Raw genomic sequence first — 17987 nt, forward strand, 5'->3', positions numbered from 1 at the left:
TGGTGGTGTATGATGCGTTCTGGGGGTGTACGGTGCGTTCTGGAGGAGACGCTGTGGGTGTATGGTGCATTCTGGAGGAGATGCTGTGGATGCATGGTGCGTTCTGGGGGTGTACGGTGCGTTCTGGAGGATACACTGTGGATGTATGGTGCGTTCAGGGGGTGTACGGTGCATTCTGGAGGAGACGCTGGGGGTGTACGGTGCGTTCTGGGGGAGACGCTGGGGGGGGTACGGTGCGTTCTGGAGGAGACGCTGGGGGTGTACAGTGCGTTCTGGAGGAGACGCTGGGGGTGTTTGGTGCGTTCTGGAGGAGACGCTGCAGGTGTACGGTGTGTTCTGGAAGAGACTCTGGGGGTGTACGGTGCGTTCTGGAGGAGATGCTGCGGGTGTACGGTGCGTTCTGAAGCAGACGCTGGGGGTGTAAGGTGCGTTCTGGAGCAGACGCTGGGGGTGTACGGTCGTTCTGGAGGAGATGCTGGGGGTGTACGCTGCGTTCTGAAGGAGACGCTGGGAGTGTACGGTGCGTTCTGGAGGAGACGCTGGGGGTGTACGCTGCATTCTGGGGAGACGCTGGGGGTGTACGGTGCGTTCTGGAGGAGACGCTGGGGGTGTACGGTGTGTTCTGGAGGAGACGCTGGGGGTGTACGGTGTGTTCTGGAGGAGACGCTGTGGGTGTACGGTGCGTTCTGGAGGAGATGCTGTGGATGTATGGTGCGTTCTGGTGGTTTATGGTGCGTTCTGGAGGATACACTGTGGATGTATGGTGCGTTCAGGGGATGTACGGTGCATTCTGGAGGAGACTCTGGGGGTGTACGGTGCGTTCTGGAGGAGACGCTGTGGGTGTATGGTGCGTTCTGAAGGAGATGCTGTGGATGCATGGTGCGTTCTGGGGGTGTACGGTGCGTTCTGGAGGATACACTGTGGATGTATGGTGCGTTCAGGGGATGTACGGTGCGTTCTAGAGGAGACGCTGGGGGTGTATGATGCGTTCAGGGGGTGTACGGTGCGTTCTGGAGGAGACGCTGCGGGTGTACGGTGCGTTCTGGGGGAGACGCTGGGGGGGTACGGTGCGTTCTGAAGGAGACGCTGGGAGTGTACGGTGCGTTCTGGGGGAGACGCTGGGAGTGTACTGTGTGTTCTGGAGGAGACGCTGGGGGTGTACGGTGCGTTCTGGAGGAGACGCTGCGGGTGTGCGGTGCGTTCTGAAGCAGACGCTGGGGGTGTACGGTGCGTTCTGGAGGAGACGCTGCGGGTGTACGGTGCGTTCTGGAGCAGACGCTGGGGGTGTAAGGTGCGTTCTGGAGCAGACACTGGGGTTGTACGGTCATTCTGGAGGAGACGCTGGGGGTGTACGGTGCGTTCTGGGGGAGACGCTGGGGGTGTACGGTGCGTTCTGGGGGAGACGCTGGGGGTGTACGGTGCGTTCTGGGGAAGACGCTGGGGGTGTACGGTGCGCTCTGGAGGAGACGCTGGGGGTGTACGGTGCGTTCTGGAGGAGACGCTGGGGGTGTACGGTGCCTTCTGGAGGAGACTCTGGGGGTGTACGGTGAGTTCTGGAGGTTACACTGTGGATGTATGGTGCGTTCAGGGGATGTACGGTGCGTTCTGAAGGAATCTCTGGGGGTGTATGGTGCGTTCTGGGGGTGTACGGTGTGTTCTTGAGGTTTATGGTGCGTTCTGGGGTTGTACGGTGCGTTCTGGAGGATACACTGTGGATGTATGGTGCGTTCAGGGGATGTACGGTGCGTTCTGGAGGAGTCTCTGGGGGTGTACGGTGCGTTCTGGAGGATACACTGTGGATGTATGGTGCGTTCAGGGGGTGTACGGTGCGTTCTGGAGGAGACGCTGCAGGTGTACGGTGTGTTCTGGGGGAGACGCTGGGGGGGTACGGTGCGTTCTGGAGGAGTCGCTGGGGGTGTACGGTGCGTTCTGGAGGAGACGCTGGGGGTGTACGGTGCGTTCTGGGGGAGACGCTGGGGGTGTTTGGTGCATTCTGGAGGAGACGCTGCAGGTGTACGGTGCGTTCTGGAGGAGACGCTGGGGGTACGGTGCGTTCTGGAGGAGACGCTGGGGGTGTATGGTGCATTCTGGAGCAGACGCTGGTGGTGTACGGTGTGTTCTGGAGGAGACTCTGTGGGTGTACGGTGCGTTCTGGAGGAGATGCTGTGGATGTATGGTGTGTTCTGGTGGTGTATGATGCGTTCTGGGGGTGTACGGTGCGTTCTGGAGGAGACGCTGTGGGTGTATGGTGCATTCTGGAGGAGATGCTGTGGATGCATGGTGCGTTCTGGGGGTGTACGGTGCGTTCTGGAGGATACACTGTGGATGTATGGTGCGTTCAGGGGGTGTACGGTGCATTCTGGAGGAGACGCTGGGGGTGTACGGTGCGTTCTGGGGGAGACGCTGGGGGGGGTACGGTGCGTTCTGGAGGAGACGCTGGGGGTGTACAGTGCGTTCTGGAGGAGACGCTGGGGGTGTTTGGTGCGTTCTGGAGGAGACGCTGCGGGTGTACGGTGTGTTCTGGAAGAGACTCTGGGGGTGTACGGTGCGTTCTGGAGGAGATGCTGCGGGTGTACGGTGCGTTCTGAAGCAGACGCTGGGGGTGTAAGGTGCGTTCTGGAGCAGACGCTGGGGGTGTACGGTCGTTCTGGAGGAGACGCTGGGGGTGTACGCTGCGTTCTGAAGGAGACGCTGGGAGTGTACGGTGCGTTCTGGAGGAGACGCTGGGGGTGTACGCTGCATTCTGGGGAGACGCTGGGGGTGTACGGTGCGTTCTGGAGGAGACGCTGGGGGTGTACGGTGTGTTCTGGAGGAGACGCTGGGGGTGTACGGTGTGTTCTGGAGGAGACGCTGTGGGTGTACGGTGCGTTCTGGAGGAGATGCTGTGGATGTATGGTGCGTTCTGGTGGTTTATGGTGCGTTCTGGAGGATACACTGTGGATGTATGGTGCGTTCAGGGGATGTACGGTGCATTCTGGAGGAGACTCTGGGGGTGTACGGTGCGTTCTGGAGGAGACGCTGTGGGTGTATGGTGCGTTCTGAAGGAGATGCTGTGGATGCATGGTGCGTTCTGGGGGTGTACGGTGCGTTCTGGAGGATACACTGTGGATGTATGGTGCGTTCAGGGGATGTACGGTGCGTTCTAGAGGAGACGCTGGGGGTGTATGATGCGTTCAGGGGGTGTACGGTGCGTTCTGGAGGAGACGCTGCGGGTGTACGGTGCGTTCTGGGGGAGACGCTGGGGGGGGTACGGTGCGTTCTGGAGGAGACGCTGGGGGGGTACGGTGCGTTCTGAAGGAGACGCTGGGAGTGTACGGTGCGTTCTGGGGGAGACGCTGGGAGTGTACTGTGTGTTCTGGAGGAGACGCTGGGGGTGTACGGTGCGTTCTGGAGGAGACGCTGCGGGTGTGCGGTGCGTTCTGAAGCAGACGCTGGGGGTGTACGGTGCATTCTGGAGGAGAGGCTGGGGGTGTACGGTCGTTCTGGAGGAGACGCTGGGGGTGTACGGTGCGTTCTGGGGGAGACGCTGTGGGTGTACGGTGCGTTCTGGAGGAGACGCTGGGGATGTACGGTGCGTTCTGGAGGAGACGCTGTGGGTGTAAGGTGCGTTCTGGAGAAGATGCTGTGGATGTATGGTGCGTTCAGGGGATGTACGGTGCATTCTGGAGAAGACTGGGGGTGTACGGTGCGTTCTGGAGGAGACGCTGTGGGTGTATGGTGCGTTCTGGAGGAGATGCTGTGGATGCATGGTGCGTTCTGGATGATACACTGTGGATGTATGGTGCGTTCAGGGGGTGTACGGTGCGTTCTGGAGTAGACGCTGCGGGTGTACGGTGCATCTGGGGGAGACGCTGGGGGTGTACGGTGCGTTCTGGAGGAGATGCTGTGGATGTATGGTGCGTTCTGGTGGTTTATGGTGCGTTCTGGAGGATACACTGTGGATGTATGGTGCGTTCAGGGGATGTACGGTGCATTCTGGAGGAGACTCTGGGGGTGTACGGTGCGTTCTGGAGGAGATGCTGTGGGTGTATGGTGCGTTCTGGAGGAGATGCTGTGGATGCATGGTGCGTTCTGGGGGTGTACGGTGCGTTCTGGAGGATACACTGTGGATGTATGGTGCGTTCAGGGGGTGTACGGTGCGTTCTGGAGGAGAGGCTGAGGGTGGACGGTGCGTTCTGGAGGAGACGCTGCGGGTGTACGGTGCGTTCTGGGGGAGACGCTAGGGGTGTATGGTGCGTTCTGGGGGAGACGCTGGGGGTGTACGGTGCGTTCTGGAGGAGATGCTGGGGGTGTACGGTGCCTTCTGGAGGAGACGCTGGGGGGGTACGGTGTGTTCTGGGGGAGACGCTGGGGGTGTACGGTGCGTTCTGGAGGAGATGCTGTGGATGTATGGTGCGTTCAGGGGATGTATGGTGCATTCTGGAGAAGACTGGCGGTGTACGGTGCGTTCTGGAGGAGACGCTGTGGGTGTATGGTGCGTTCTGGAGGAGATGCTGTGGATGCATGGTGCGTTCTGGAGGATACACTGTGGATGTATGGTGCGTTCAGGGGGTGTACGGTGCGTTCTGGAGTAGACGCTGCGGGTGTACGGTGCATCTGGGGGAGACGCTGGGGGTGTACGGTGCGTTCTGGAGGAGATGCTGTAGATGTATGGTGCGTTCTGGTGGTTTATGGTGCGTTCTGGAGGATACACTGTGGATGTATGGTGCGTTCAGGGGATGTACGATGCGTTCTGGAGGAGACGCTGCGGGTGTACGGTGCGTTCTGGAGGAGACGCTGTGGGTGTATGGTGCGTTCTGGAGGAGATGCTGTGGATGCATGGTGCGTTCTGGGGGTGTACGGTGCGTTCTGGAGGATACACTGTGGATGTATGGTGCGTTCAGGGGGTGTACGGTGCGTTCTGGAGGAGACGCTGAGGGTGGACGGTGCGTTCTGGAGGAGACGCTGCGGGTGTACGGTGCGTTCTGGAGGAGATGCTGTGGATGTATGGTGCGTTCTGGGAGTGTACGGTGCATTCTGGAGGTTATACACTGGATGTATGGTGCGTTCAGGGGATGTACGGTGCGTTCTAGAGGAGTCTCTGGGGGTGTATGGTGCGTTCTGGGGGAGATGCTGTGGATGCGTGATGCGTTCTGGGGGTGTACGGTGCGTTATGGAGGATACACTGTGGATGTATGGTGCGTTCAGGGGGTGTATGGTGCATTCTGGGGGAGACGCTGGGGGGGTACGGTGCGTTCTTGAGGAGACGCTGGGGGTGTACTGTGCGTTCTGGGGGAGACGCTGGGGGTGTTTGATGCGTTCTGGAGGAGATGCTGCGGGTGTACGGTGCGTTCTGGAGGAGACGCTGCGGGTGTACGGTGCGTTCTGGAGCAGACGCTGGGGGTGTAAGGTGCGTTCTGGAGCAGACGCTGTGGGTGTACGGTGCGTTCTGGAGCAGACGCTGGGGGTGTTTGGTGCGTTCTGGAGGAGACGCTGTGGGTGTACGGTGCGTTCTGGAGGAGACGCTGGGGGTGTACGGTGCGTTCTGGGGGAGACGCTGGGGGTGTACGGTGCGTTCTGGGGGAGACGCTGGGGGTGTACGGTGCGTTCTGGAGGAGACGCTGGGAGTGTACGGTGCGTTCTGGATTAGACGCTGGGGGTGTACGGTGTGTTCTGGAGGAGACGCTGTGGGTGTACGGTGCGTTCTGGAGGAGACGTTGTGGGTGTACGGTGCGTTCTGGAGGAGATGCTGTGGATGTATGGTGCGTTCTGGTGGTTTATGGTGCGTTCTGGAGGATACACTGTGGATGTATGGTGCGTTCAGGGGGTGTACGATGCGTTCTGGAGGAGACGCTGTGGGTGTACGGTGCCTTCTGGGGGAGACGCAGGGGGTGTTTGTTGCTTTCTGGAGGAGACGTTGGGGGTGTACGGTGCGTTCTGGAGGAGACTCTGGGGTTGTACGGTGCGTTCTAGAGGAGTCTCTGGGGGTGTATGGTGCGGTCTGGAGGAGACGCTGGGGGTGTATGGTGCGTTCTGGGGGTGTACGGTGCGTTCTGGAGGAGACGCTCTGGGTGTATGGTGCGTTCTGGAGGAGATGCTGTGGATGCGTGATGCGTTCTGGGGGTGTACGGTGCGTTCTGGAGGATACACTGTGGATGTATGGTGCGTTCAGGGGGTGTACGATGCATTCTGGGGGAGACGCTGAGGGGGTACGGTGCGTTCTTGCGGAGACTCTGGGGGTGTACGAAGCGTTCTGGAGGAGACGCTGGGAGTGTTTGATGCGTTCTGGAGGAGACGCTGGGAGTGTATGGTGCGTTCTGGAGGAGACGCTGGGAGTGTACAGTGTGTTCTGGAGGAGACGCTGTGGGTGTACGGTGCGTTCTGGAGGAGACGCTGTGGGTGTACGGTGCGTTCTGGAGGAAATGCTGTGGATGTATGGTGCGTTCTGGTGGTTTATGGTGCGTTCTGGAGGATACACTGTGGATGTATGGTGCGTTCTGGAGGAGACGCTGGGGGTGTATGGTGCGTTCTGGAGGAGATGCTGTGGATGCATGGTGCGTTCTGGGGGTGTACGGTGCGTTCTGGAGGATACACTGTGGATGTATGGTGCGTTCAGGGGGTGTACGGTGCGTTCTGGAGTAGACGCTGGGGGTGTACGGTGCGTTCTGGGGAAGACGCTGGGGGTGTACGGTGCGCTCTGGAGGAGACGCTGGGGGTGTACGGTGCGTTTTCGAGGAGACGCTGGGGGTGTACGGTGCGTTCTGGAGGAGACGCTGGGGGTGTACGGTGCCTTCTGGAGTATACACTGTGAATGTATGGTGCGTTCAGGGGATGTATGGTGCGTTCTGGAGGAGTCTCTGGGGGTGTATGGTGCGGTCTGGAGGAGACGCTGGGGGTGTATGGTGCGTTCTGGGGGTGTACGGTGTGTTCTTGAGGTTTATGGTGCGTTCTGGGGGTGTACGATGCGTTCTGGAGGATACACTGTGGATGTATGGTGCGTTCAGGGGGTGTAAGGTGCGTTCTGGAGGAGACGCTGCAGGTGTACGGTGTGTTCTGGGGGAGACGCTGGGGGGGTACGGTGCGTTCTGGAGGAGACGCTGGGGGGGTACGGTGCGTTCTGGAGGAGTCGCTGGGGGTGTACGGTGCATTCTGGAGGAGACGCTGGGGGTGTACGGTGCGTTCTGGAGGAGACGCTGCAGGTCTACGGTGTGTTCTGGAGGAGACGCTGGGGGTGTATGGTGCGTTCTGGAGCAGACGCTGGGGGTGTACGCTGCGTTCTGGGGAGACGCTGGGGGTGTACAGTGCGTTCTGGGGGAGTCGCTGGGGGTGTACGGTGCGTTCTGGAGGAGATGCTGGGAGTGTACGGTGCGTTCTGGAGGAGACACTGGGGGTGTACGGTGCATTCTGGAGGAGATGCTGTGGATGAATGGTGCGTTCTGGTGGTGTATGATGCGTTCTGGTGGTGTATGATGCGTTCTGGAGGAGACGCTGTGGGTGTATGGTGCATTCTGGAGGAGATGCTGTGGATGCATGGTGCGTTCTGGGGGTGTACGGTGCGTTCTGGAGGATACACTGTGGATGTATGGTGCGTTCAGGGGGTGTACGGTGCGTTCTGGAGGAGACGCTGGGGGTGTACGGTGCGTTCTGGGGGAGACGCTGGGGGGGGTACGGTGCGTTCTGGAGGAGACGCTGGGGGTGTACGGTGCGTTCTGGAGGAGACGCTGGGGGTGTTTGGTGCGTTCTGGAGGAGACGCTGCGGGTGTACGGTGTGTTCTGGAAGAGACTCTGGGGGTGTACGGTGCGTTCTGGAGGAGATGCTGCGGGTTTACGGTGCGTTCTGAAGCAGACGCTGGGGGTGTAAGGTGCGTTCTGGAGCAGACGCTGGGGGTGTACGGTCGTTCTGGGGGAGACGCTGGGAGTGTACGGTGCGTTCTGGAGGAGACGCTGGGAGTGTATGGTGTGTTCTGGAGGAGACGCTGTGGGTGTACGGTGCGTTCTGGAGGAGACGCTGTGGGTGTACGGTGCGTTCTGGAGGAAATGCTGTGGATGTATGGTGCGTTCTGGTGGTTTATGGTGCGTTCTGGAGGATACACTGTGGATGTATGGTGCGTTCTGGAGGAGATGCTGTGGATGCATGGTGCGTTCTGGAGGATACACTGTGGATGTATGGTGCGTTCAGGGGGTGTACGGTGCGTTCTGGAGCAGACGCTGGGGGTGTACGGTCGTTCTGGGGGAGACGCTGGGAGTGTATGGTGTGTTCTGGAGGAGACGCTGTGGGTGTACGGTGCGTTCTGGAGGAGACGCTGTGGGTGTACGGTGCGTTCTGGAGGAAATGCTGTGGATGTATGGTGCGTTCTGGTGGTTTATGGTGCGTTCTGGAGGATACACTGTGGATGTATGGTGCGTTCCGGAGGAGATGCTGTGGATGCATGGTGCGTTCTGGAGGATACACTGTGGATGTATGGTGCGTTCAGGGGGTGTACGGTGCGTTCTGGAGTAGATGCTGGGGGTGTACGGTGCGTTCTGGGGAAGACGCTGGGGGTGTACGGTGCGCTCTGGAGGAGACGCTGGGGGTGTACGGTGCGTTCTGGAGGAGACGCTGGGGGTGTACGGTGCGTTCTGGAGGAGACGCTGGGGGTGTATGGTGCGTTCTGGAGGATACACTGTGGATGTATGGTGCGTTCAGGGGGTGTACGGTGCGTTCTGGAGTAGATGCTGGGGGTGTACGGTGCGTTCTGGGGGAGACGCTGGGGGTGTACGGTGCGTTCTGGGGGAGACGCTGGGGGTGTTTGGTGCGTTCTGGAGGAGACGCTGCGGGTGTACGGTGTGTTCTGGAGGAGACGCTGGGGGTGTTTGGTGCGTTCTGGGGAGACGCTGGGGGTGTACAGTGCGTTCTGGAGGAGACGCTGGGGGTGTACGGTGCGTTCTGGAGGAGATGCTGGGAGTGTACGGTGCGTTCTGGAGGAGACGCTTGGGGTGTACGGTGTGTTCTGGAGGAGACGCTGTGGGTGTACGGTGCGTTCTGGAGGAGATGCTGTGGATGTATGGTGCGTTCTGGTGGTGTATGATGCGTTCTGGGGGTGTACGGTGCGTTCTGGAGGAGACGCTGTGGGTGTATGGTGCGTTCTGGAGGATACACTGTGGATGTATGGTGCGTTCAGGGGGTGTACGGTGCGTTCTGCAGTAGATGCTGGGGGTGTACGGTGCGTTCTGGGGGAGACGCTGGGGGTGTACGGTGCGTTCTGGGGAAGACGCTGGGGGTGTACGGTGCGCTCTGGAGGAGACGCTGGGGGTGTACGGTGCGTTCTGGAGGAGACGCTGGGGGTGTACGGTGCGTTCTGGAGGAGACGCTGGGGGTGTACGGTGCCTTCTGGAGTATACACTGTGAATGTATGGTGCGTTCAGGGGATGTACGGTGCGTTCTGGAGGAGTCTCTGGGGGTGTATGGTGCGGTCTGGAGGAGACACTGGGGGTGTATGGTGCGTTCTGGGTGTGTACGGTGTGTTCTTGAGGTTTATGGTGCGTTCTGGGGGTGTACGGTGCGTTCTGGAGGATACACTGTGGATGTATGGTGCGTTCAGGGGATGTACGGTGCGTTCTGGAGGAGTCTCTGGGGGTGTACGGTGCGTTCTGGAGGATACACTGTGGATGTATGGTGCGTTCAGGGGGTGTACGGTGCGTTCTGGAGGAGACGCTGCAGGTGTACGGTGTGTTCTGGGGGAGACGCTGGGGGGGTACGGTGCGTTCTGGAGGAGACGCTGGGGGTGTACGGTGCGTTCTGGAGGAGTCGCTGGGGGTGTACGGTGCATTCTGGAGGAGACGCTGGGAGTGTACGGTGCGTTCTGGGGGAGACGCTGGGGGTGTTTGGTGCGTTCTGGAGGAGACGCTGCAGGTGTACGGTGTGTTCTGGAGGAGACGCTGGGGGTGTATGGTGCGTTCTGGAGCAGACGCTGGGGGTGTACGCTGCGTTCTGGGGAGACGCTGGGGGTGTACAGTGCGTTCTGGGGGAGTCGCTGGGGGTGTACGGTGCGTTCTGGAGGAGACGCTGTGGGTGTACGCTGCGTTCTGGGGAGACGCTGGGGGTGTACAGTGCGTTCTGGGGGAGTCGCTGGGGGTGTACGATGTGTTCTGGAGGAGACGCTGTGGGTGTACGGTGCGTTCTGGAGGAGATGCTGTGGATGTATGGTGCGTTCTGGTCTTTTATGGTGAGTTCTGGAGGATACACTGTGGATGTATGGTGCGTTCAGGGGATGTACGGTGCATTCTGGAGGAGACTCTGGGGGTGTATGGTGCGTTCTGGAGGAGACGCTGTGGGTGTGTGGTGCGTTCTGAAGGAGATGCTGTGGATGCATGGTGCGTTCTGGGGGTGTACGGTGCGTTCTGGAGGATACACTGTGGATGTATGGTGCGTTCAGGGGGTGTACGGTGCGTTCTGGAGGAGACGCTGCGGGTGTACGGTGCATTCTGGGGGAGACGCTGGGGGTGTATGGTGCGTTCTGGGGGTGTACGGTGCGTTCTGGAGGAGACGCTGGGGGTGTATGGTGCGTTCTGGAGGAGACGCTGTGGGTGTATGGTGCGTTCTGGAGGAAATACTGTGGATGCAGGGGGTGTACGGTGCGTTCTGGGGGAGACGCTGCAGGTGTACGGTGCGTTCTGGGGGAGACGCTGGGGGTACGGTGCGTTCTGGAGGAGACCCTGGGGGGGTACGGTGCGTTCTGGAGGAGACGCTGGGGGGGTACGGTGCGTTCTGGAGGAGACGCTGGGAGTGTACGGTGCATTCTGGGGGAGATGCTGGGGGTGTTTGGTGCGTTCTGGAGGAGACGCTGGGGGTGTATGGTGCGTTCTGGGGTGTACTGTGTGTTCTGTAGGAGACGCTGGGGGTGTACGGTGCGTTCTGGAGGAGACGCTGCGGGTGTACGGTGCGTTCTGGAGCAGACACTGGGGGTGTACGGTGCGTTCTGGAGCAGACGCTGGGGGTGTACGGCCGTTCTGGAGGAGACGCTGGGGTTGTACGGTGCGTTCTGAAGGAGACGCTGGGGGTGTACGGTGCGTTCTGGAGGAGACGCTGGGAGTGTACGGTGCGTTCTGGGGGAGACGCTGGGGGTGTTTGGTGCGTTCTGGAGGAGACGCTGCGGGTGTACGGTGTGTTCTGGAGGAGACGCTGGGGTTGTATGGTGCGTTCTGGAGCAGACGCTGGGGGTGTACGCTGCGTTCTGGGGAGACGCTGGGGGTGTACAGTGCGTTCTGGAGGAGACGCTGGGGGTGTACGGTGCGTTCTGGAGGAGACGCTGGGAGTGTACGGTGCGTTCTGGGGGAGACGCTGGGGGTGTTTGGTGCGTTCTGGAGGAGACGCTGCGGGTGTACGGTGTGTTCTGGAGGAGACGCTGGGGTTGTATGGTGCGTTCTGGAGCAGACGCTGGGGGTGTACGCTGCGTTCTGGGGAGACGCTGGGGGTGTACAGTGCGTTCTGGAGGAGACGCTGGGGGTGTACGGTGCGTTCTGGAGGAGATGCTGGGAGTGTACGGTGCGTTCTGGAGGAGACGCTTGGGGTGTACGGTGTGTTCTGGAGGAGACGCTGTGGGTGTACGGTGTGTTCTGGAGGAGATGCTGTGGATGTATGGTGCGTTCTGGTGGTGTATGATGCGTTCTGGGGGTTACGGTGCGTTCTGGAGGAGACGCTGTGGGTGTATGGTGCGTTCTGGAGGAGATGCTGTGGATGCTTGGTGCGTTCTGGGGGTGAACGGTGCGTTCTGGAGTATACACTGTGGATGTATGGTGCGTTCAGGGGGTGTACGGTGCGTTCTGGAGGAGACGCTGCAGGTGTACGGTGCGTTCTGGGGGAGACGCTGGGGGTGTACGGTGCGTTCTGGAGGAGACGCTGTGGGTGTATGGTGCGTTCTGGAGGAGATGCTGTGGATGCATGGTGCGTTCTGGGGGTGAACGGTGCGTTCTGGAGTATACACTGTGGATGTATGGTGCGTTCAGGGGGTGTACGGTGCGTTCTGGAGGAGACGCTGCAGGTGTACGGTGCGTTCTGGAGGAGACGCTGGGGGTGTACGGTGCGTTCTGGAGGAGACGCTGGGGGTGTTTGGTGCGTTCTGGAGGAGACGCTGCGGGTGTACGGTGTGTTCTGGAAGAGACTCTGGGGGTGTACGGTGCGTTCTGGAGGAGACGCTGCGGGTGTACGGTGCGTTCTGAAACAGACGCTGGGGGTGTAAGGTGCGTTCTGGAGCAGACGCTGGGGGTGTATGGTCGTTCTGGAGGAGACGCTGGGGGTGTACGCTGCGTTCTGGAGGAGACGCTGGGGGTGTACGCTGCATTCTGGAGGAGACGCTGGGAGTGTACGGTGCGTTCTGGAGGAGATGCTGGGAGTGTACGGTGCGTTCTGGAGGAGACGCTGGGGGTGTACGGTGTGTTCTGGAGGAGACGCTGTGGGTGTACCGTGCGTTCTGGAGGAGATGCTGTAGATGTATGGTGCGTTCTGGTGGTTTATGGTGCGTTCTGGAGGATACACTGTGGATGTATGGTGCGTTCAGGGGGTGTACGGTGCGTTCTGGAGGAGACGCTGCGGGTGTACGGTGCGTTCTGGGGGAGACGCTGGGGGTGTACGGTGCGTTCTGGGGGAGACGCTGGGGGTGTACGGTGCGTTCTGGAGGAGACGCTGGGGGTATACGGTGCGTTCTGGAGGAGACGCTGTGGGTGTACGGTGCGTTCTGGTGGTTTATGGTGCGTTCTGGAGGAGACACTGTGGATGTATGGTGCGTTCAGGGGATGTACGGTGCGTTCTGGAGGAGACTCTGGGGGTGTACGGTGCGTTCTGGAGGAGACGCTGTGGGTGTATGGTGCGTTCTGGAGGAGATGCTGTGGATGCATGGTGCGTTCTGGGGGTGTACGGTGCGTTCTGGCGGATACACTGTGGATGTATGGTGCGTTCAGGGGGTGTACGGTGCGTTCTGGAGGAGACGCTGGGGGTGTATGGTGCGTTCTGGGGGTGTACGGTGCGTTCTGGAGGAGACGCTGTGGGTGTATGGTGCGTTCTGGAGGAGACGCTGTGGGTGTATGGTGCGTTCTGGAGGAAATACTGTGGATGCATGGTGCGTTCTGGGGGTGTACGGTGCGTTCTGGAGGATACACTGGATGTATGGTGCGTTCAGGGGGTGTACGGTGCGTTCTGGAGGAGACGCTGGGGGGGTACGGTGCGTTCTGGAGGAGACGCTGGGGGGGTACGGTGCGTTCTGGAGGAGACGCTGGGAGTGTACGGTGCATTCTGGGGGAGATGCTGGGGGTGTTTGGTGCGTTTTGGAGGAGACGCTGCGGGTGTGCGGTGCGTTTTGGAGCAGACGCTCGGGGTGTACGGTGCGTTCTGGAGCAGACGCTTGGGGTGTACGGTGCGATCTGGAGCAGACGCTGGGGGTGTACGGTGCGTTCTGGAGGAGACGCTGGGGGTGTACGGTGCGATCTGGAGCAGACGCTGGGGGTGTACGGTCGTTCTGGAGGAGACGCTGGGGGTGTACGGTGCGTTCTGGAGGAGACGCTGGGGGTGTACGGTGCGTTCTGGAGGAGACGCTGGGGGTGTACGGTGTGTTCTGGAGGAGACACTGGGTGTACGGTGCGTTCTGGAGGAGATGCTGTGGATGTATGGTGCGTTCTGGTGGTTTATGGTGCGTTCTGGAGGAGACACTGTGGATGTATGGTGCGTTCAGGGGATGTACGGTGCGTTCTGGAGGAGACTCTGGGGGTGTTCGGTGCGTTCTGGAGGAGACGCTGTGGGTGTGTGGTGCGTTCTGGAGGAGATGCTGTGGATGCATGGTGCGTTCTGGGGGTGTACGGTGCGTTCTGGAGGATACACTGTGGATGTATGGTGCGTTCAGGGGTGTACGGTGCGTTCTGGAGGAGACGCTGGGGGTGTACGGTGCGTTCTGGAGGAGACGCTGGGGGTGTACGGTGCGTTCTGTGGGAGACGCTGGGGGTGTACGGTGCGTTCTTGAGGAGACGCTGCGGGTGTACGGTGCGTTCTGGGGGAGACGCTGGGGGTGTACGGTGCGTTCTGTGGGAGACGCTGGGGGTGTACGGTGCGTTCTGGAGGAGACGCTAGGGGTGTACGGTGCATTCTGGGGGTGTACGGTGCGTTCTGGAGGAGACGCTGGGGGTGTACGGTGCATTCTGTGGGAGACGCTGGGGGTGTACGGTGCATTCTGGAGGAGACGCTGGGGGTGTACGGTGCGTTCTGGAGGAGACGCTGGGGGTGTACGGTGCCTTCTGGGGGAGACGCTGGAGGTGTTTGGTGCGTTCTGGAGGAGACGCTAGGGGTGTACAGTGCATTCCGGGGGTGTACGGTGCGTTCTGGAGGAGACTCTGGGGGTGTACGGTGCCTTCTGGAGGAGACTCTGGGGGTGTATGGTGCATTCTGGGGGTGTACGATGCGTTCTGGAGGAGACGCTGGGGGTGTATGGTGCGTTCTGGAGGAGATGCTGTGGATGCATGGTGCGTTCTGGGGGTGTACGGTGCGTTCTGGAGGATACACTGGATGTATGGTGCGTTCAGGGGGTGTACGGTGCGTTCTGGAGGAGACGCTGCGGGTGTACGGTGCGTTCTGGAGGAGACGCTGCGGGTGTACGGTGCGTTCTGGGGGAGACGCTGGGGGTGTACGGTGCGTTCTGGAGGAGACGCTGGGGATGTACGGTGCGTTCTGGAGGAGACGCTGGGGGTGTACGGTGCCTTCTGAGGGAGACGCTGGGGGTGTACGGTGCGTTCTGGAGGAGACGCTGGGGGTGTACGGTGCCTTCTGGAGGAGACTCTTGGGGTGTATGGTGCATTCTGGGGGTGTACGGTGCGTTCTGGAGGAGACGCTGTGGGTGTATGGTGCGTTCTGGAGGAGATGCTGTGGATGCATGGTGCGTTCTGGGGGTGTACGGTGTGTTCTGGAGGATACACTGTGGATGTATGGTGCGTTCTGGGGGTGTACGGTGCGTTCTGGAGGATACACTGTGGATGTATGGTGCGTTCTGGGGGTGTACGGTGCGTTCTGGAGGATACACTGTGGATGTATGGTGTGTTTTGGGGGTGTACGGTGCGTTCTGGAGGATACACTGTGGATGTATGGTGTGTTCTGGGGTGTACGGTGCGTTCTGGAGGATACACTGTGGATGTATGGTGTGTTCTGGGGGTGTACGGTGCGTTCTGGAGGATACACTGTGGATGTATGGTGTGTTCTGGGGGTGTACGGTGCGTTCTGGAGGATACACTGTGGATGTATGGTGTGTTCTGGGGGTGTACGGTGCGTTCTGGGGGTGTACGGTGCGTTCTGGAGGATACACTGTGGATGTATGGTGTGTTCTGGGGTGTACGGTGCGTTCTGGAGGATACACTGTGGATGTATGGTGCGTTCAGGGGGTGTACGGTGCGTTCTGGAGGCTGACATTTCCTCCGTTCTCTTTTCAGGTGACGCCATTGTTCCGGTGGCGAACTGTGATGTGAAGGAATATAACGCCAACCCCAAAGAGCTCCTCCCCCTGCGAGAATACATCGCGTACTGGAGAGAATATACAGAGAACGGGGGGCGCTCCGCCCGGGGGTGCCTCTACCTGAAGGACTGGCACATGAGGAGGTAGGAGGCCCTGCAACTGCCTTGTGCCCCAAATGCCCATCCTGTGCCCCCCATGTCAGTCCTGTGCCCCCCCCCCATGTCCTTCCTGTGCGCCCCCCCCCCCCCACATGTCCCTCCTGTGCCCCCCCCCCCATGTCCTTCCTGTGCCCCCCCCCCCATGTCCTTCCTGTGCCCCCCCCCCCCACATGTCCCCCCCTGTGCCCCCCCCCCAGGTCCATCCTGTGCCCCCCCAGGTCCGTCCTGTCCCCCCCCCCAGGTCTGTCCTGTGCCCCCCACCATGTCCGTTCTGGGCCCCCCCCCCCCCCATCTGTCCTGGGCCCCCTGTGACGTTAGTCAGTGACCGCTGAGCCTCCACCTCTCTGCAGGGAATTCCCGGATCGGGACGTGTACCGGACCCCGCTGTACTTCTCCTCTGATTGGCTGAATGAGTATTGGGACGCCATCGCTGTGGATGATTACCGCTTCGTCTATATGGGCCCCTCCGGCTCCTGGTGTGTACGGTGCAAAATCCATCCTGAACTAGTTTTCATCTCACAGCTCTGTTTTTGTTACAATGTTTCAGTGCAGGTAAAAGCCATCCGCATGGAGTCCAGGACAGGAAAGAGATTTGTCCTCCATCTGGCATTGTGATTAGCTGAGGGTTTGTTACAATGTATTAGCAAATCTGATACTTTGTTACAATGGAGTTTAACTCTTTGTAACAAAACCCCAGCTGTGTGAAGAGGACTATGTGAGGAAGTAACAGAAAGACTATTGTAGCCTGTATATTGTTCAGTGTGTGGCCCCCAGGAGCCGGCTGTATAATGTCTGTTTGGCCCCCAGGAGCCGGCTGTATAGTGTCCAGTAAGTGGCCTCCATGAGCCGGCTGTATAGTGTCTAATGTGTGGCCCCCAGGAGCCGGCTGTATAGTGTCCAGTAAGTGGCCTCCATGAGCCGGCTGTATAGTGTCTAATGTGTGGCCCCCAGGAGCCGGCTGTATAATGTCTGTTTGACCCCCAGGAGCCGGCTGTATAATGTCTGTTTGGCCCCCAGGAGCCGGCTGTATAGTGTCCAGTAAGTGGCCTCCATGAGCCGGCTGTATAGTGTCTAATGTGTGGCCCCCAGGAGCCGGCTGTATAGTGTCTAATGTGTGGCCCCCAGGAGCCGGCTGTATAGTGTCTGTTTGGCCCCCAGGAGCCGGCTGTATAGTGTCTGTTTGGCCCCCAGGAGCCGGCTGTATAATGTCTGTTTGGCCCCCAGGAGCCGGCTGTATAGTGTCCAGTAAGTGGCCTCCATGAGCCGGCTGTATAGTGTCTAATGTGTGGCCCCCAGGAGCCGGCTGTATAATGTCTGTTTGGCCCCCAGGAGCCGGCTGTATAGTGTCCAGTAACTGGCCTCCATGAGCCGGCTCTATAGTGTCTAATGTGTGGCCCCCAGAAGCCGGCTGTATAATGTCTGTTTGGCCCCCAGGAGCCGGCTGTATAGTGTCCAGTAAGTGGCCTCCATGAGCCGGCTGTATAGTGTCTAATGTGTGGCCCCCAGGTGCCGGCTGTATAGTGTCTAATGTGTGGCCCCCAGGAGCCGGCTGTATAGTGTCTGTTTGGCCCCCAGGAGCCGGCTGTATAATGTCTGTTTGGCCCCCAGGAGCCGGCTGTATAATGTCTGTTTGGCCCCCAGGAGCCGGCTGTATAGTGTCCAGTAAGTGGCCTCCATGAGCCGGCTGTATAGTGTCTAATGTGTGGCCCCCAGGAGCCGGCTGTATAATGTCTGTTTGGCCCCCAGGAGCCGGCTGTCTAATGTCTGTTTGGCCCCCAGGAGCCGGCTGTATAGTGTCCAGTAAGTGGCCTCCATGAGCCGGCTCTATAGTGTCTAATGTGTGGCCCCCAGAAGCCGGCTGTATAATGTCTGTGTGGCCTCAAGGAGCCGGCTGTATAATGTTCAGTAAGTGGCCCCTATGAGCCGGTTGATGTCAGGGGCCACTCGGACATGTTGTTATATCATTGTGCTGTTCACAGGACTCCCTTCCACGCTGACGTCTTCCGCTCCTACAGTTGGTCGGCGAATATCTGTGGTCGTAAGAAATGGCTGCTCTACCCACCGGGCCAGGAGGAACTTCTCCGTGACAGAAGTGGGCACCTCCCGTACGACGCCACAGCGCCTTCCCTCCGCCACCGCTGCCCCCCACCCATGGAGGTCATCCAGGAGGCCGGAGAGATCATCTTTGTCCCCAGCGGATGGCACCACCAGGTCTACAATCTGGTAAGAGGAGAAAGTGCTCCCCTCCACCTAAAACACCGCCACCCCCTCCGCCTGTATATCTATGGTGGAGCTGTGATATATATTTTTTATCTATTGTGCGGCTGTTATATATATTTGTACATCTATGGAGCGGCTGTTATATATATTTGTACATCTATGGTGC

General features: G+C 59.8%; 1 protein-coding gene across 4 annotated transcripts in view; it reads left to right on the forward strand.

Annotated features, from left to right (window-relative positions):
• Positions 1–17824, forward strand: part of JMJD4 (jumonji domain containing 4) — a gene marked incomplete at its 3' end in the record, with an annotated part of 30411 nt that extends 12587 nt beyond the window's left edge. For 3 of the 4 annotated variants that reach the window (XM_056552823.1, XM_056552821.1, XM_056552824.1), the window contains 3 exon segments: positions 15421–15586; positions 15952–16077; positions 17581–17824. In XM_056552823.1, coding sequence (XP_056408798.1) covers positions 15421–15586; positions 15952–16077; positions 17581–17824 — 536 coding nt within the window. 4 annotated transcript variants of the gene reach the window in all.
• Positions 17825–17987: the final 163 nt, after the last annotated feature.

Source organism: Hyla sarda, unplaced genomic scaffold (assembly GCF_029499605.1).
Source record: "Hyla sarda isolate aHylSar1 unplaced genomic scaffold, aHylSar1.hap1 scaffold_1978, whole genome shotgun sequence".
Taxonomy (NCBI): domain Eukaryota; kingdom Metazoa; phylum Chordata; class Amphibia; order Anura; family Hylidae; genus Hyla; species Hyla sarda.